The sequence below is a fragment of the Tachysurus fulvidraco genome, chromosome 23 (assembly GCF_022655615.1).
Source record: "Tachysurus fulvidraco isolate hzauxx_2018 chromosome 23, HZAU_PFXX_2.0, whole genome shotgun sequence".
Lineage (NCBI taxonomy): Eukaryota > Metazoa > Chordata > Actinopteri > Siluriformes > Bagridae > Tachysurus > Tachysurus fulvidraco.
The window spans coordinates 2,904,434-2,924,290 of record NC_062540.1 but is presented as its reverse complement, the minus strand read 5'-3'; the positions used below and the strand labels follow the sequence as shown (position 1 = coordinate 2,924,290).

Genomic DNA, 19,857 nt, shown 5'->3' with positions numbered 1-19,857 from the left:
CTTCCGTACTACGCAGTATGTAAGAACGGTACGCATCCGTCGCTATAGAGACGGTAGGCGGAGTCTGCAGGATTTTGCGCACTAGTTAGTAGGTTAGTGCTCGTCCGTTGTTATGTAGCTCGTTAGCGGTTAGCTGGGAGGTTTTTATTCGATAAAATAGCGTAAAATAAGCCGATAAGGAAGATGTTTAAAAGCTGGGGCACGTGGCTCGGGATCGAGTCCACATCCGAGCAGAAAACTGAACAAATCCAGTCTGAGGAAACATCCGGAAGTGACAAAGACGAGGAAAATAGTGGAGTAAACAAACCCGACAACACCGAGAGAAATGACGAGAACCAGGCGGTTCTGCAGCAAAACAAAGGCCTGAGCGGTTAGTTTACGGCTCCTTCTGATCACCACACGACTGACAAAGCTAAAAGATGTTTGTTTATGTTCTTTATGTCCTTTCTGTCATACATGCTAGCTGTTATTAGCCTGTTAGCTTCCACGTGATTCTTAAACAGATCAGGAAAATAAACCGTGTGATGTTTAACAAGAGGAAAAAGTCAGCCAGAGAGAGAGACAGTGAAAGAAAGAAAATGAGAGAGAGTGAAAGAAAGACAGTGAGAGTGAGAGAGAGAGAGACAGTGAAGGAAAGACAATGAGAGAGAGAGAGTGAAAGAAAGACAGACAGAGAGAGAGAGAGAGAGAGAGAGAGAGAGAGAGACAGTGAAAGAAAGACAATGAGAGATTGAGCCAGAGAGAGAATGAGAGTCAGACAGAGAGAGAGAGAATGAGACAGACAGAGACACAATGAGAGAGACACAATCAGAGAGAAAGACAATTAGAGAGAGAGAGAGAGAGTGTGTTTGGTAGCAGTTTATTCAATTCAAGAGTCAAGAAGCTTTTTATTGTCATTTCAACCACATATAGCTGTTACAGTACACAGTGAAATGAGTCAACGTTTTTCCCAGGATCATGATGCTACATAACACAAACACAGAGATAAGGACTTGGTAAGTTAGTCCTAGATACATACAGTGTATCTGTGCAAACAGACAAACATTACAGACAAGACGGTGCAGGATAAAAGACAGTGCAGACAAAAAAATGACAAGACAATAAAGAGAAAACCAGTCTAAAGTCACACAGTCTGATTGTGGTAATGTCATTCATTGATCCTGGGTTTATTCATGTGGTTTTGACCGGATTGTCATCTGTGCCTTAAGGATACATCCTGAACTTTGCGAGCAGCGCGACGAAGAAGATCACAGAGTCGGTGACCGAAACTGCGAGCACCATCAAGAAGACGGTGGAGGAAGGAAACATCGACAGCATCATCGACAAGGTGTGTGTTTTATACACAGGGGAAACACTCGGTGTGGGAGAAGGTGATGGTGTTAAAGACAACAGTGAAGTTGTGCTGTTTGTAAAGGACACAAAAGAGCAGGTCTTCTGTTGCCACTGTGACACACCACACACACTACTGTCTCTTTAAAGGGGTTTATTATGTTTCTATATACAGTTCATCATGTTACTCCATGTTCACACTTATATTATTAGCTATAAACAGTTGTTACCTCACCGGTGTCTCTCTCTATCTGTCTCTGTCTGTCTGTCTGTCTCTCTCTCTGTCTCTCTCTCTCTCTCTCTCTCTCTCTCTCTCTCTCTCTCTCTCTCTCACTCTCTCTCTCCCACTCTCTCTCTCTCACTCTCCTGTTGTCTTTATGGAGCTTGCAGACAATTGTCTCTCTGTCTATGTCTACAGACCATTTTGGGAGACTTCCAGAAGGAACAGGAAAAGTTTGTTCAGGAGAAGAATGCTAAGAAAACAGGTAAATGCTTGCCTTCTTTCTCTCTTTTTTTGCTTTTTCTTTCTTTGTTTCTTTCTTAAAATCATGTTTGATTTATGTTTACTGCAAGGTATTATGAATCCTGTCTCTTCCGCCTCTTTTGTGGATGTTATAGATGCAGCGGTGCCTCCATGGGTGGGTTACAGTGAGGAGGAGACCATTCAGCAGCAGATCTTGGCTTTATCAGCTGTAAGTCCTTCTGCTCTGCTCAGAATGAAGATTCACCAGCATCAGCGGCAGGAACCTTAATGGAACGCGTTGTCGTTTTATCTATCCATCTGTCTATCCGTCTCTCAGGACAAGAGGAACTTCCTTCGAGACCCTCCGGCTGGCGTGCAGTTCCACTTCGATGTGGAGCAGATGTATCCCACCGCTCTGGTCATGCTGCAGGAAGACGAGCTTCTCAACAGGATGCGCTTTGACCTGGTTCCAAAACAGTGAGTGACATACTCGTTACAGGATACCACGATTTGGGACGCGCCCATTCGCATCACAGAGACTGTTTTAAGGAGGATGGTGTAAATCTGCTCCGTGGTCGTTGTATTTGTTGCTCTGAAACCATCGTGTGTGTTGCAGTGTAAAAGAGGAGGTGTTCTGGAGGAACTATTTCTACCGCGTGTCTCTCATCAAGCAGTCGGCTCAGCTCACAGCGTTGGCGGCACAGCAGCAAGCCGCCGAAAGGAGAGAGGACGACAAGACAGGAGCCGATCCACAGGACGACAGCTCATCAGGTCCTGTCCACATCTCACTGCAGCTGCGTTCACACAGTTATGGAGTCGTCCTACTCTTTGTTGCCATAGTAATAATGTTTCTCTGTGCCTGGCGCACGTGTGAAGGCATGTTCGATCGGTCCGAAGGCGTCAATTCTGCAGCTATAATGTATAATGCAGCTCGGTCCTTAACTCCCTTAACGTGTCGGACTTCCGTGTTAAACTTTCCTTCCTAGAGTTCACGGCATTCACATTGACATCTTTATCATCTTGCTCTCCTGTGCCTTAATTTGATCATCCTAAAAAATATTTTTGTTTTGTTTAACAGAATCATCCAGAAGACCAAAAACACCTCCTACAACCATCAACGCCAAGCCGAAGTCCAGCGAGGTACGAAAGAAACCTTAGAGTTTCGAGTTACATGAAAGACATAATAATTAAGATGAAAAATAATCGAACTGTCTAAAGTATTAAACTTTACACAAACTTGCATGTTTTCTTCGCTCCCAAAAAGTATTTTGGTGACCGTTTGTTTCAGTCGGCGTGATTTTGTGACGTCAGACTCCTGATACGGTGTTCGTTAAGACGGTTTTTACATGACACCGTGTCACATGACCGTGAGATATGACAGACTGGAGTGTCTGGGCTTCCTTGAAATTGCGCCTGTGATTAAACACGTAGGCCAGATCTCATCCGGGACATATTCCAGCCCCGCGTTCTCCGTCTGTGACTCCATCGTCACCCTGAGCAGTTACTTAAAGCACAAAACAAACAAACCTTCAGTCTCGGGCGCCTCCGGTGTACGCAAACAGATAAGAAACGTCTTGGCTTCCGAACAACTTTTGAGCTGAGGGAGCATTATGCATTATGTGTGCGTTATAACCGAACTCGATAAGATCTCTGTACAGGTTACTGTATTGTATTAATATGTTACTGCTGCATCTGAGAAGTTCAGCTCTGCTTTGCCGATGACGTCACTGTCAATATCTCATTTCCCCCCCCGCAGAATCATGAAGAAGAGGAGATCTCGACCAGCCCGGGAGTATCCGAGTTCGTAAGTGATGCGTTCGACTCGTGTAACATCAATCAGGAGGATTTGAGGAAGGAGATGGAACAGTTGGTGCTGGATAAGAAAAACGAGGACGGTGAGCAGAAGTGTTTGGGATTTGGGCCTGGTTTCTGTTACACTTATTGTTAACTGATTTGTTATGGAACATGAATTTTATCCACCCTATCTCTTTCTTTCTCTCTCTCTTTCTTTCTCTTTCTCTCTCTCTCTCTCTCTCTTTCTCTCTGATTGTTAACTGATTTGTTACGGAACATGAATTTTATCCACCCTCTCTCTTTCTTTCTCTCTCTTTCTTTCTTTCTCTCTCTTTCTTTCTTTCTCTCTCTTCTTTCTCTCTCTCTCTCTCTCTCTCTCTCTCTTTCTCTCTCTCTCTCTCTGATTGGTAACTGATTTTGTTAAGGAACATGAATTTTATCCACCCTCTTTCTTTCTCTCTCTCTCTCTTTCTTTCTTTCTTTCTTTCTCTCTCTCTCTCTCTTTTTTCCTCTCTGATTGTTAACTGATTTGTTATGGAACATGAATTTTATCCACTCTCTCTCTTTCTTTCTCACTCTCTTTTTTTCTCTCTCTATTTCTCTCTCTCTCTCTTTCTCGTCAGAAGATGCATCTGAGTGGGAGCGAGAGCTACAGCGGGAGCTGCAGGAGTATGAGGTGGTAGCCGAAGCGGACAACCGCGACGAAAACTGGGACCGCGAGATCGAAGAGATGTTGCAGTCTGACTAGCTGATCTCCCCCCAACCCCCACAAGCCCTCGCTTTCAGTGTGCACTTATTGCTACACCGAATAGAAAGGGAGAGTGGAAATGAATGAATGGACCAAACAAGCCACTATGATGACTTGGGGCTTCAGCATCACACTCTGTGCTACATATATGACATTTTCTCTCTATTCAAATGAAGTAGGCGGAGATTCGCGTTAAAAACGCATTTCAGCCAGAAGCGTAGATGCATTCGGTGGATGTAATAGTGGACTTGCAGCGATAATGCACAGTAAACTTCTCCCTAATAGACGCCTCTAATAATTACACCTATCTTTTTTTTATATATATATAAGATGTATCTGTGTGTAATCTCTTCTTTATTGCCTAGATCTGTAATAATAAGTGTGTTGGGTTGTTTTTAAGACAAAGCGTGTCCCTGATAAAACGGACAGATCCTGTAGAAGATGAACACAGAAGAACGGTGTGCTCACGTTTTCTGAAAAAAGCTGAATTTGTTAAAAGAAATGTAATTTCTCAGTACATCATTCATCTCTTAGCTGCTCAGTAATCATATTCTGTCTTTATTAAATATTATCTTGTCTCTAAACCGTGTCTATTTCCCTGACTTCCCTAAAGAAATCTATTCTGTGAATTAGGAATCAGATGCTGAGAGAAATAAATTAGCTTAAAAAAAAAGCAAGGAGTTTGGTCTTTAGAGCTGGTTTACATGTATAGAAATGAATCACCACACACCTGGAGAGCCAAAGTCTTGTCTCAGTAAAGCCATTTGTGTGGAAATCGTCTCACAAAATCAACAGAAATCACAGAACAACTCCGATAATGGTGTAAAAGTATAAAAAGCATCATAGAGAAAATCAGCCAAACCGATCTGAGCAAACAGGAAAGTTTCAATAAATCAAATAATCTGTCTTTATATTTGTGGCCGAACTGTTGAGATTATAGATATAATGGATAGAGACAATAGTTTATGGCTGTTTGTGTATATTATCTGTATAAACACTAGATTTTTAGGTTACTCTACATACAATGCACATTATGCACACATCTCTCTTCCTCTTTCTGTCTCTTCCCCTCTTTCTCCTTCACTCTCTCCCTCTTTCTCTCAATCTCTCTTCCTCCCTCTCTCTCCCTCTTTCTCCCATTCTCTCTCTCTCTCTCTCTCTCTCTCTCTCTCTCTCTCTCTCTCTCTCTCTCTCTCTCAACATAATTAGTATTTCTTCTAGACATATTAGACAACTGGCATATATTCCTATTTTGCACATAACACCTGCCAGGACTTTATTCACTATTCTACATATACCCATATAATTATCTGCACTTGTTCCTTTGCACATGTCTTTTCTCTTCTATTTGCACTTATAGCAGATGTTATCTAATGAATACATTTGAGCTGCAAGTAAGGAATATAACCAGGACCTAAATTGTTGATTTAGGTGCAATCTTAGTAGCCACATTATCCTTTCCTGTGAAGCCATTTTTATGCAACGCAATGATGGCTGCACGCGTTTCTTTGCAGGTCACCATGCTTAACAATGGAAGAACAATGATTTCAAGCATAACATGTCAAGTCTGCCATTTTAACCCAATCAGCCTGACATAATGATCTCCAGCCTTGTGCTCCTCAACATTCTCACCTGAGTTAACAAGACGATTACTGAAATGATCTCAGCAGGTCCTTTAATGACAGCAATGAAATGCAGTGGAAAGGTTTTTTTTGGGATTAAGTTAATTTTCATGGCAAAGAAAGACTATGCAATTCATCAGATCACTCTTCATAACATTCTGGAGTATATGCAAATTGCTATTATAAAAACTTAAGCAGCAACTTTTCCAATTTCCAATATTTATGTAATTCTCAAAACTTTTGGCCACGACTGTACAAGTCACCATGACTTAAGGATGTAAATAAGTTTTTCTACTGGTGTTTTCTGATACTTTTGTTCTGTGGTCACTGAAGTTATGCTTATCATGTTCATATTGTGGAGGTTATTTGGACAAGTAAGAAAATAAAAATGAAAAATAAATAAAACAAACAAACAAACAAATAAATAGATAAATAGACTAGTACCACGACTACTAAGGATGACAAGGTGTTAAGGTGTTGGATCACTGATCAGAAGGTCATGAGTTCGAACCCCAGGTCCACCACTGATGGGCCCCTGAGAAAGGCCCCTGAGCATTCTTGATAAAGGTATTCTGCTAAATGACAGATGGTAATGCTGGACTCGCTGATCACGTGACGCAGTGACGTCTGTCCGGTCCGTGTCAGTCCTCGCGCTTCTGTACGACAGAGAGAGAGAGTGTGTATGCGTGTGTATGGAGAGGCGTGATGGCTCCCTTTCCCGACGAGGTGGACGTGTTCACCGGGCCACACTGGCGAATGAAGCAGCTGGTCGGTCTTTACTGCGATAAGGTACATTTATTTACTTATTATTTCTGTTAAACCTGCGTGTAAACAGCCTCCATATCGTATTATACACGTGAATCCGAATTGTTATGCTATCTTAGCTAATGGAGGTTAGCTAGTAGGGATGTAGCTGAGCTGAGAGAATGTTTAATCAGATGAAAGCTCTGTGCACGATTTGTTACAGTCAGGTAAATAATGCACACGTCGTTTAGTGTAAACACGACGTTTGTTTTCCCCAAAACGTCACGATATAATCGAATATTTATAAAGTTCTTCTCTGTGAGGAGGTAACTGACAGAGTCCTGGGAGTCGTATGTAAAACCCACACGTTTATTTTAACACGTACGTGATGCTTATGCTGTCGAATGTCAGCTAGTTTTTTTTATAGCTTGCTAATGAACTTATTAGCCGTCTGTTTTATATTACGTGTGTTACGTGCTGGCTAACAGCTAACGGCTAATAGCTAACGGCTAACAGCTAACGGCTGCACCTGAGCTGTATGTGATAAACATGTAGTCTGACAGTAAACAGTAAACCTGAGCTGCTCTAAAGCTCACTTTAAACGTGTACAAGAAGGAAAGAGAATCACAGGAGTGACTCTTTAACGTGTTTGAAGATATTTGAATATTCAGGATATTGAATTTATAGGATTTTGATGGCGCATCTTCTGTGGAGAGCCATTGGGATCATAACGCACGTACATTCGCATGACGCCATAGCCAGCTTGCTGATGTACTGTAAAGTGTGTGGCTTTTTTTTTTCAGGCTCTATTATTTATTTATTTTTGCTTATGAAGCAAAATATAAAACAGCAGTTTGCCATATTGTGTTAACTTCTTGTATATCGAACTATTTTACAAAAGCAACGTGGGACATTTTAAATGCAAATGGTTAGCCTTCGGTGCTTTATTAAAACAAATAAAACAAAGTTTGCATGACTGGTTTCTTGTTTATACCTGATGTTTTTAGAGATTCATTTACTGACCCGGTGGCTTTCCATAGTCCAAAAACATGATCATTAAAAACATCTATAGTTTTATTATTGTAGATAAAAAGGGGCCTGATGTAGCATAAGAGAATGTAATGTTTATTTTAGTTAAAACAAAACTTATATATAAAAGGAAATGTTGTATGCTCTTATTAAAAAAAGTTAGGAATTGTGCAAGGAATTGTATTCATGCCAATATATTGTAAAAGCTCGTAAACTAGTCCTACACGGGAGATAAGAATTCAGTGGTTTTAAGTGTTGGCACGTTGCTGATGAATCTGCGTGTGAGAGTGACCTTCACTTTATTGTCTTTATTACTAGGTTTTATGTGACGCAGAATGTTGTGAGCTCACAGTAAATGACTGAAGACTTTCCTGTGCTTTTATGTGTGTGGAGTTTGCATGTTCTCCTCGTGCCTCGGGGGTTTCCTCCGGGTACTCCGGTTTCCTCCCCCGGTCCAAAGACATGATGGTAGGTTGATTGGCATCTCTGGAAAATTGTCCGTAGTGTGTGTGTGTGAGTGAATGAGAGTGTGTGTGCACTGCGATGGGTTGGCACTCCGTCGAGGGTGTATCCTGCCTTGATGCCTGATGACGCCTGAGATAGGCACAGGCTTCCTGTGACCCGAGAAGTTCGGATAAGTGGTAGAAAATGAATGATGAGTATCATTAATTTCTATAAGCCCCTGGTATGAGCATCAGACTACCGTCTAAGTCGTGCTGCTACACAAACATAACACGTGCCATCCGTCGATTCCACTGTGCCATGGTGTAATATTTAAATGTAAAACATTTTGCTCTGTGTCATTCGCAGCTGACGAAGACGAACTTCTCCAACAACAATGACTTCCGCGCGTTCCTCCAGACGCTCTGCGCCACCTTCAAGGAGTTCAAGATCCACGAGCAGATCGAGAACGAATACATCATCGATCAGCTGCAGCAGCGCAGCCGCACCACCTACAACGTGCATTCCGACAACAAGCTCTCTGAGATGCTGCTGCTCTTTGAAAAGGGCCTCAGAAATGTCAAAGTGAGTGAGAGGTGGATTATATAAGCACATTGTCAGGAATATTAGTTATGTGACTGTATGCGATGCAGAGAAAATGACGTCTGTTGGCACCGGTAGCTTATATAACTCAGGAAGCTGGTTATGCAAATGAGCTCTCGAATTTCCTGATTTTTTCCTTTTTTTTTTTTTCTTTCCCATACTACTTTGCAGTTTTATTTGTTTACTAGGGCGAGGCAAATCATGTCCCGTGTCCTCGATGTCACACACCGATCCTGGCGTGTTTTGACCCGCACGTTCTTCAGAATATTGTTGCTAATGATTAATTCAGTGCGAGTCATGTAAAACCTGATTAGTGATAATGCTCTCGTCACATGACAGTGTTGTCGCTATAGCAACATGAACGGTGTGGTTGTATGGTTGTGACGTGACCCGTGAAAATCAAGTAACCGATACCATGGAGAAGTGGGTGGGGTTTTTTTACTTTTTATTTTTTTGTTTGTTTGTTTTTCTCAGATTTTGGAAGGAGTCTCCAGTGTGAGAGCTTTTTACCGTTCAGAGTCGATTTTAGTAACATTTTAATTTCAGGGAGGAAAAAAAACCAGTCCAGCCGGGAAACAATTATTTGTAGTGAACCATAACAGGAACTAACTGAGAGATTTCACCGTGTTTCACAACATTTTTTGTAGCCATAAATAGATAAAAGATCCGGGTTTTTCTTTAGTAAATAAAAAAATAGCTTTTTACAAATTGCTGTAAGGAATAAATTCACTTTAATATATGCTGCTGGGTAAAAAGTCTTATATTGTTTACATCCAAGTTGCCAGTTTATCCTGTGGGAAATATTTGCATAAATAATGCAGTAAATACTTACAAAATCCTGGGAAACTGTCACAAAGTTTTCACATGACTGACCCCTTTTTTGAGCCAATTATTATTTTAAATGAATTAATTATCTATAATTTAATCTATAATGACTTCATCTATTTTAGTTGTTGACTTTTCCTAAAAAAAAAGAAAACAAATATTATCCTTGTGTTTTTTTTGTTGTTTTTTTTAAATATTTTATTCAGTGTTAAATGCATTTGTTATGCATTTTATGTTGTTTTTGTTTGTTTGTTTGTTTCCCCACTAAAATTCGCATAAAATATGTGGATGGAACCGTAACTTGAGTATTTTCCTATAACAGGACACATGAGTGTTTTATTTTTTTACTCAAGTGCTCGGATAAACTACCAGAGCGGCTCCTTCATAAATACGTAAATTAATTATATTTAGAAATGAATCAAACCAAATTATGTGCTGAGGATGAATATGGTCATGCCTTTTATGTCTTTTCGGGTTGTTTTACACAGACCTCAGTGTGTCATACAAACTTTAACCGCCTGCGGTGTTTAATCGAGATGTAATAACGCGCTTGTAAATATGAGCGCAGTGAAAGTCAGCTTTATACTGGGACTTGGCTCACCTAAAGTCTGCTCGGTAATCAGGGAAATTTCCACTTGTGAAATCTCAACAAAATTAGGACATTGTGTTCCGCGCTGACAGGAAGGAACGAGCACAGTGATGTAACAACATCTTTGTTCGTGGACTTTTATTCTTGGGTTTAATTTGAGTTAGACGTGAACATCTGAGATTAACACTGTGTGCTGACGAAGTTTGTTTGATCGCAAAAATGGCTGTAAACAAGGCAGCATGTTGATGCCATTCAGCCTTTATTTTTGTTTTGTTTGGGGATCAGTTCGGTCCTGATCTGGGATCAGTTCCTGCTCTGAGGCTTCGTACAGGCCAAGAGTGTGGTGCTAATGCCTACGCTGAGCAGGGTGGAGGATGACTCTGCTTTGCTAGGATGACTCAGGCTACTGTAGACAACTGACACCGCAGCCAGACGCCGCACTAAACCTGGAGCACGGCTCTAAAACGGGCTAGAAAAGGACTGTTAAGACGTAGCAGATGAAATAAGCAGCGATGCATCGTTGTCTATTTAAAAGTTACATGTAAGGGAGACGTGTGTGACACGTTTTTTAAAGGCCTGCCTCGAAACAGAACCTTGATGATGCTGTAGTTCCCTCGTGGAAGAAGGAAACCGTCATGATTACAACCGAGGGTCAGCTAAGGACTGGACTCTTAAATAAACGACCTACTGCTATGAAGTCCACAGCTTCTGCTTTCAGTCTGAAGATCTGACCTCATGAGAGATCTTGTAGAGCCCCAAAAATGCTCATCTCCTAGCATGTGTTGTGTTAACGTACAGTATGATGTGTTTATCTGACATGATAACACATTTACAACAAGAGCACTGATGTATACACACCGTGACGCTCATTTATGATATCTATCATAAGGAGGAAATCTCAGACTCGGAAGCAATAACTCAAAATTCCCACAAAATCGTACAATAACTAATTTAAAGTGTAGACTTTCGGCAATAATTTGAGGATATTTACATCCAAATCGAGTGAACGGCTCAGGAATCGGCACGCTTCCTGTATCGGAATCATTTTAGTTATTATTTGCTCAAGTTTTTGATTAAGAACTTCTAACAAGTGATAGTTTTTTTTTATGTATTTATATATATATTTTTATACAAGACGTGATGAAGGAATATTTAATAATTGTTTTATGAAAACGAAGAATTCTGCATGCGCCTGGTTTACTCTGACGATTCGTGCACCTGCTTTCGTGTGTTTGTGTTGTCGAGATTATAAAAGCTCTGAATCAGGAAACGGATACAACGACAACAGCAAACCAGGTTTTCTTTGCCAGATGCTGACGACAGCTCGCAGTGACTCGGTATATAAAAGCTTATAATTGTAGCGTTCAAGCTTAAGCGGTGTGACCTTGGGTGTGATCTCACAGGAAGCTGTTATTAAGTAGCTTTAAGTGGGGTGTATTTTTAAAAATATATGTAAACATGGAGCTCGACACACCTGCGAGCGGCGATCGCAGGTACGCGCCGTTTAACTCTTGTTTATTGTAGCCGTGTGCGCTTATTGGTGCGGTGTCGCGTGATACCGAGTGTGTGCTCACGTTTGTGTCTCCATGTTTTATTCAACAGAGCGAGTGCGAGCAGCTGAACTACGCTCGGCAGCTGAAAGAGCGGCTCGATGCTTTCACCCAGGACTTCCTTCCTCACATGAAGGAGGAAGAGGAGGTAAGGGGAGACGTCACCTGTACGACCGCATAACTTGTACACCGCAACAACATCCCTTCTCTTTATCAGATAAACGCACATCGTATTTATTTTATTACACACAATCAACACTAATCACCACAGATCCTATGTGAACAGTATGCTCTATGTCCCTGTGTTAGCTGTTGCTATAGAAACGTTTATGATGCCACAGCCGGATGTCACCGTGTACTTACCTTCTCCTGCCACCTCACCTGTCTCACCCCCGTGTTTATCCTGTGTACCTGTCTTAGGTGTTTCAGCCCATGCTGATGAAGTACTTCACCTATGAGGAGCTGAAGGCCATAAAGAGGCAGGTGATAGCGCAGCACTGCAGCAAGCAACAGTGGGATACGGCCGCCGAGGTGCTGAAGGGCTTGAACCTGTGGAGTCGGGCCGAGGAGCTACACAAGGCCTTCAAATACTCCGACCACGAGAAGACTGAGGACGGTGAGAGGCTAGTGTAGTGTGACGTATAGATATAATGTAGTTGTTAAATAGATCAGTGTGTCTTTATTCCAACAGATAGTGTTTTCTCACACGTCACTTTTAGGGGTCCGAGCACTAATGTCAACCCCGAAAGCTCTGAGGAATGTTGTCATATCTGATCGGCAGGCAGGTCACTGTTATTATTTTATAACGTAAATCTGGTCCAGATTCACAGCTAAATATGTCACCATGTGTCACGACGATGGACCTTTAATATTTTGGTCTGATTTGGTCACAAGGACCCAGAAAAGACACGAGGGGAAAAGCATTTCGCAAGATCTGCGTAAGATCAAGAGTCTAATCTCGGCGATGCCACGGACCGTCATGGCTGGGAGACCAAAATAACACCTCGGCGTTACTGTCTTCTGTAAGCAGTCATGAGCTCGTGACACAGCAGTAGATCAAATAGATGTCGTGTCTTTATGTGTCTCTGATGCAGGCTTCAGCTTCACTAGCGGTTGATGTCATAAGAAAATGACCAAATTTGGATTGTGTAAAATACAATACAGACCAAAAGTTTGGACACCCCTTCTCATTCAAAGAGTTTTCTTTATTTTCATGACTAGGAAAATTGTAGATTCACACCGAAGGCATCAAAACTATGAATCAACACGTGTGGAATTATATACGTACATAACAAAAAAGTGTGAAACGACTGAAAATATGTCATGTTCTAGGTTCTTCAAAGTAGCCACCTTTTGCTCTGATTACTGCTTTGTACACTCTTGGCATTCTCTTGAAGAGCTTCAAGAGGTCGTCACCTGAAATGGTTTTCCAACTGTCTTGAAGGAGTTCCCAGAGATGCTTAGCACTTGTTGGCCCTTTTGCCTTCACTCTGCGGTCCAGCTCACCCCAAACCATCTCGATCGGGGTTCAGGTCCGGTGACTGTGGAGGCCAGGTCATCTGGTGCAGCACCCCATCACTCTCCTTCATGGTCATGTATTTGACCATATTTATAGCGAAAGCGTCTTTAGTCCCAGAGGCATTTAAAATGCTGAAGTCTTTCCCGAACCAAAAATAGTTAAGACTGAATATACTTCAGACAGTTACATACAAACCTTGAACTGTAGCCTGTTAATTCATCCTGATTGATGCTTTCCAGAACTTGCGACACACCGAACTTCTCATTTGTTTGTTTCACACGAGAACCACATTATTCAAACCATCAACACAACAGACAATGTGTGTGTGGCCTAAAAATACCAGTAATTCAGGCTTTGTTGTTTTCACAGCAGGATTACATACAAACCTGAAACCACACGACGGCACCTACTTCGCGCACGGAGCTCTTTGTCTTCTGCGTTCTTTAAAGCGATTACTGCGTTATGTGGGAGAGAGGTGTGCACCACGTATAGGTGTATGACTTGTCTTTTATTCCCCATCCTGCAGAATGCGACGCTCCGGCGAGCACACACATCTCAGCACTGCCTCAGGAGGTCCTGGTGCGGCTGTTCCGTTACCTGGGCCCGGAGGACCTTTGCCGCTGCGGTCAGGTGTGCCGTACCTGGGCAGAGGTGGTTAAAACTGGCTCTCTGTGGAGACACCTGTACCCGGTCCGCTGGGCCAGAGGTAAGAGATTATTTTCAGCGGTGTGAAATCAACCTGGCACTCAGCATCTTTGAGACACTGATCACGTGACCGATCATGTTTCAGGGAGGAGACGTGCACTAAAAGTACAACAGAGTCTATCATCAAAACAGAAGAAGTAACATTTCTGTCATTTTATACATATACATGCGTACGTGGATTGTTTCCCCCAGGTGATTATTACCGTAGTCCTCCAGGAGAGCCAGACCAGGATCCCGATGAAGACTGGGTGCAGAACCTGCAGGACGAAGGACGAGCCTATCAGGAGTGGGACGAGGACGCAGACGTCGACGAATCAGGTCACGCCCGGTTTCCCTTTTATAAAAAAGAGCCGTTTCTGAGCGTAGAACAGGAGCGTTTATGCTGCTCTGATTGTGTCACCTGTACAGAGGAGGCACGCGAGGACTCTCTGGCCATCATTGCAGTGCGCAAAGAAAAGAAGTTGCTGAACGGAATTATCCAGAACCTTCTCCCGGAGGTGGGGTCTTCGGTTCGCACCCTCAGCCTGGCTTACAGTGCTGCCGTCTCCAGCAAAATGGTAAGGAGCTCCTTACAGCTGACGCCGGAGACGCCTTCCTAAAATGTTAAACGTTCTTCTGTGAAGCGTTCGCTCAACATTTACTTTAGACACGCTGACGCATTACAACCGCTTCCTTAATATAACGCCACACCTTCGGACCAATCAGAATCCAGAGTTCATCAGTGGGTTTTGGTACAAAGGACTACTTACAATTTAAAGAATACGATCACATCCTTAGTGTCGAGGTTCATTCTGATAAGTGCAGATGTAAGAGTGTGTGTTTGTGTGTTTGTGTGTTTGTGTGTGTGTGTGTGTGTGTGTGTGTGTGTGTGTGTGGAATATACATTTTTTTATCCAAACAAACAGTTTATTTCTTGTTGTTCTGCGTCACCAGGTGCGTCAGATCCTGAGTCATTGCCCGAATCTCATGCACTTGGATCTCACTCAGACCGATGTTACTGACTCGGCTTTTGAAAGGTGAGCGTTTAATCCCAAATATTTACACCCGCTTGTTTCATGCTACTTCATTTTCAGTAAAAAAATTACCAGATTTAATTCCTTAATTTTAAAGGTTTTTTTTTCCCTCTCATTTGTGTAGTTGGGCGGAGTTGGGGGCGTGTCGCACGCTCCAGCATTTGGACCTATCAGGGTGTGAGAAGATCACCGACTACACGCTGAAGAATTTGGCCCTGGGTTTAGGAGATCTGACCGCACCCAGGTTTTCAAAGAACAGCCCCGACTGCAAAAACAAGCTTCTGAAGACGTCGTCGTCCGCCATCAGACTTCTGGACGAGCACTCCGGGTATTCTCTAGGACGCACGCGCACGGCTCTCGTCTTCAAGTGGAGGCCCGGGGGGCGGAGCACGAGCTGCAGCCCCGTTTGGGTTCTGGATCCAGGCGTCCTCGCCGACATAGAGGACGCAGCTGATTGGACTAGGAGAGGAGGCGTGGCGGCTGGAAACGGCGAGGGGTGCGATGATATTTTAGGAGTGCAGGAAGGCGGCAGGTCGTGCTGCTGTAGGAGGAGCATGAAGCGGCGGAGCTTTAGGACTGACATTGGCTCCGCCTACTTGCAGCAACTGTATGGAACGCTAGGGGAAATGCAGTGTGGTCACTCCACATGCTGTGGCTCAGACACCTCTTTAAGGACAGTGAAAGGTGCACAGTGTGAGCCTCAAGCCACAGGGGGCACCACTGAGCTTTGGACTAAATGCCCTACTGAGGGCAAGACAAGGACTAAACAGTCAGGAGCCTGTAGAACTCTGAGGTTCCTCAGCTTGTCAGGATGCTATCAGATCACAGACTTCGGCCTGAGGTACTGTATACACACACACACACACACACACACACACTTGTTACAACCTCTAACTGTGAAACGCATCTCATGACTCTAAACAAAATATCCTGTACTATTGCAGTTCTGTTTGCTTGTGTGTTTGTTTACTGCACCAGTCATTTTTTTTTTGAGCTGTAGCTTTTATCTCCACACCTGCACGGTGTAGGTGTGTTTAAGTGATGAGTAGGTTTACACACCAACACTGCTGTACCTGTAGCACAGACGCAGCACAGACGCCTGGGGCAAGCCTGGCGTCTGTATTTCACTGATTACAGTTAGAATATAAAACGTATAAAATTTTACTACATGCTTGCCATTGATGCCAGTAACAGTGTCCTCTAATGATTCGTGATTTGTGAGAAAGATGCTTGCACATTTGTTGTTGATTATAATAACAGGCAGCTTATCGTCTCGTGTGTGTGTGTGTGTGTGTGTGTGTGGTGTAGGTGTCTCTCTCAGGGAGGAGGACTTCCTCTGCTTGAGCATCTGAACCTCTCGGGCTGTCTGTTCATCACTGAAGTGGGACTGCATGAGCTGGTGTCTGTGTGTCCCTCACTCAACGACGAACACTTCTACTACTGCGATAACATCAATGGTAACACACACATGCACACACACATACACACCATCATGGTTAGTAACAAATGCTGAGTCACGCACACACACACATACACACACACACCATCATGGTTAGTACCAAATGCTGAGACACACACACACACACACCATCATGGTTAGTAACAAATGCTGAGACACACACACACACACACACCATCATGGTTAGTACCAAATGCTGAGACACACACACACACACCATCATGGTTAGTAACAAATGCTGAGTCACACACACACACACACACACACCATCATGGTTAGTACCAAATGCTGTGAGACACACACACACACACACACACACACACACACCATCATGGTTAGTAACAAATGCTGAGTCACACACACACACACACACACACACACACACACACACACACACCATCATGGTTAGTAACAAATGCTGAGTCACACACACACACACCATCATGGTTAGTACCAAATGCTGAGACACACACACACACACACACCATCATGGTTAGTAACAAATGCTGAGTCACACACACACACACACACACACACACACACACACACACACACACACACACCATCATGGTTAGTAACAAATGCTGAGTCACACACACACACACACACACACACACACACACACACACACACACCATCATGGTTAGTAACAAATGCTGAGTCACACACACACACACACACACACACACACCATCATGGTTAGTAACAAATGCTGAGACACACATACACACACACTCACACACACACACCATCATGGTTAGTACCAAATGCTGAGACACACACACACACACTCACACACACACACCATCATGGTTAGTACCAAATGCTGAGACACACACACACCATCATGGTTAGTAACAAATGCTGAGACACACACACACGCACATCTTCACCATCATGGTTATTAACAAATGCTGAGTCTCAGACACACACACAGACACGCATACACACACACACACACACCATCATGGTTATTAACAAATGCTGAGTCTCTCTCACACACACACACACACACACACACACACACACAATACACTTCTGCTGAGAATATTACAAATCACACACACGTCATTATATGAACTACCTCAAGATGGCATTCAGATGTTTACTAATTAATCCGTGTCCCAACCTGTAGGTCTTTACTCTGTCCTCGTCTCTGTGTCCCGTGCAGGTCCTCATGCCGACCGAGCGAGTGGATGCCAGAATCTACAGTGTGGCTTCAGGGTTTGCTGTCGCTCCGGAGAGTGATCATCTTTCCCCAGTGGCTCTTTTCCTTTTGTCCCCTCTCCTCTCTCTTTATCCCATGTTCCTTGTCCCTTTCCTCTTCAGCCTATCCTTCTCTATCTCACCCTCTCCTGTCTCTGCTCACATTTCTAACCCCGTCCTGTTGCACCTCCCGCATTTGCACTTTAAATATCGGAGGCGCTCAGGCCGTGCCGTCAAACTCGAGTCATTTCGCTCAACGTTTAAAAGAGAGGGTGGGGAACATTTGTTAACATTTCTGAAGCCTTTTCTGAACAATCGGGCAGTTAAACGAGTGTAAATCTGTAGACTGTGTTATTGAAGTTTTGTTGTTTGTCTCGAGTTCATTCTCTCGCAATAAGCCGTTCGGAACAGGAAGGTTTTTGTTTTTCTTTAAGTTTGTCCTTTAAACATTTCTTTAAGCATGGAATATTTGAGTTTGTTGTTGTTTTTTTTTCCTTCTAGAGTAATTACGTCTTTGCCAGCTGTAGGATTTAACAAGTTCGACACTGCGTTCTTCATATTCATAACATCATACCCTGTGATTACTGTATAGTTATGTTCTGTAAATATCTGCTTTGCTTTTTTTTCCTCCCCCGTTCTCCAACACGGCATCGGAGTAAAGGAGGTTTTCGGTTCCAAGTTTTTGAATGATTGTGAAAGAGTTCAACTAAAAATGAAATTGTGCTCCGAACCTAAACGTTCGACCAAACGAACACTCGAATATATTTTGCAACTGGAAAGATTATGGCTGTAAAAATAGCATCACTCTTTCCACATGGTTTCTTCATCCAATAGCAGAAAGTTTAACGTATTAATAAAAAAATCCCGTGCTGTCGAATTACTCCGAAATAAATAAGTGTTGTGTCAGCAACCACGTCTGCAAACGACAGTGCTGTTGTTGTCCTGTGGCATCATGTGGACCTGAAGATAAACCTGTTTCGATCCTCTTCTCATCACCGTTTCATCAAAATATCCAGTTTCTTTATGAATAGTCCAGGGATGAAAATTTTTTTCCATGATTGCTGTATTCTCACCTCCCTGATGCACCACATGGAGCAGGGAAAACACAACAGGCTTCCATTCACACCATCTAAACTCTGCTGCAGAAGTGAAAGACGATCTAAACTCCGTTAACGATGTCGTCAATCGACGCATCAGTTAGTTTTGTAGCTCCGGGCACAACGAGGGAATTTTTTTGGTTGAACATTTTCTTCAAACCCCGATTTAGTGTTAAACTGCATTGCTTGTTGAAATGAAACTTCTGAATAAACCTTCTCCTTAATTTGTGTAACAGTTACTCTGTGTGAGAAATCAGGCTCCAGGACGATCGGATGAGTCGTATTCGTTCTGAGGCCGAGTCATTTCACATGAAAATGATGGACTGTTGAAGTGAAGGTTCTCCTCGATGATATTAGTGGCCCTTGTGTAGTCTGTTATTGTGGTCAAACAGGAACAACACACACACAACATTCCATGGCAAACCATTCGAGAAGGAAGTAGAAATATGGGGGGGGGGGGGGGGTTGGTTCTTTATTTGGCTTTCTCGGATGTCTTTGTTTAAATGGATCAAACTGTATTAATGTTTGCAAATGAAAACTAAAATATTCTACTTGATGAGAGCAAAAAAATAATAGAGCCTGGGGAAAGACTCCCGAGAATATTTAACCCTTTCGTGTGGATCAGTCGAGTCGTCACCAAACCAAGAAACACCGATGCTTCCTGACGATCTGAAGAATTCACTTCCAATTCTGATTGGAAGTATTGGAACCGGATGGAAGACGGATCTCCAGGAGAAGGGTTGAAGATTTTCACTGGTCAGGGTTGTGGTGGATCTAGAGGTGCAATTTAGTCACCGATTCACCCACAGGTATGCTTTTACATGGAGAGAGTTTTTACTTATACATACAGTTTCCCAAGCTCAGGATTGAAGCAGTGATCCTGGAGCTGTGGATTTAGTAATGGCACTCTAAAGCATAACAGGTAAGGCATGCTGATCACCATGTAGTGCTGATCACCATGTAGTCACACCGCAGAAAGTCCTTTCTTGTCCTCGGTTCAGTAGGAACCATGATCCTGTCTTTTGTAAACTGGAGAATATACAGAAGTCTCCAGTGTTGTAAACAGTCTAAACAAGGCCTTAACTGCTGATGATTTCGCACCGCCAGACGTCGATTTCACC

The 19,857-nt window shown here is 42.9% G+C and overlaps 2 protein-coding genes across 5 annotated transcripts; both read left to right on the top strand.

Moving 5' to 3' along the window:
• syap1 (synapse associated protein 1) lies at positions 1-4,918 on the top strand. Of its 4 annotated transcripts, none has more exons than XM_027145114.2 (9): positions 1-370; positions 1,209-1,327; positions 1,748-1,814; positions 1,948-2,021; positions 2,130-2,269; positions 2,409-2,563; positions 2,871-2,932; positions 3,549-3,687; positions 4,213-4,918. In XM_027145114.2, exons 1-9 carry the CDS (start codon positions 184-186, stop codon positions 4,332-4,334), a joined length of 1,065 nt encoding a protein of 354 aa, XP_027000915.2. In that variant the 5' UTR covers positions 1-183; the 3' UTR covers positions 4,335-4,918. The 4 variants fall into 4 exon arrangements, with proteins under 4 accessions (XP_027000915.2, XP_027000913.2, XP_047662794.1 ...); XM_027145112.2 differs by having other exon boundaries at positions 4,210-4,918; XM_047806838.1 differs by having other exon boundaries at positions 2,409-2,599.
• Positions 4,919-6,564: 1,646 nt separating this feature from the next.
• fbxl5 (F-box and leucine-rich repeat protein 5) lies at positions 6,565-18,960 on the top strand. Its single transcript, XM_027145244.2, has 11 exons — positions 6,565-6,745; positions 8,540-8,755; positions 11,790-11,885; positions 12,158-12,353; positions 13,783-13,962; positions 14,154-14,279; positions 14,370-14,518; positions 14,895-14,977; positions 15,099-15,815; positions 16,283-16,431; positions 17,605-18,960. Exons 1-11 carry the CDS (start codon positions 6,662-6,664, stop codon positions 17,679-17,681), a joined length of 2,073 nt encoding a protein of 690 aa, XP_027001045.1. The 5' UTR covers positions 6,565-6,661; the 3' UTR covers positions 17,682-18,960.
• Positions 18,961-19,857: the final 897 nt, after the last annotated feature.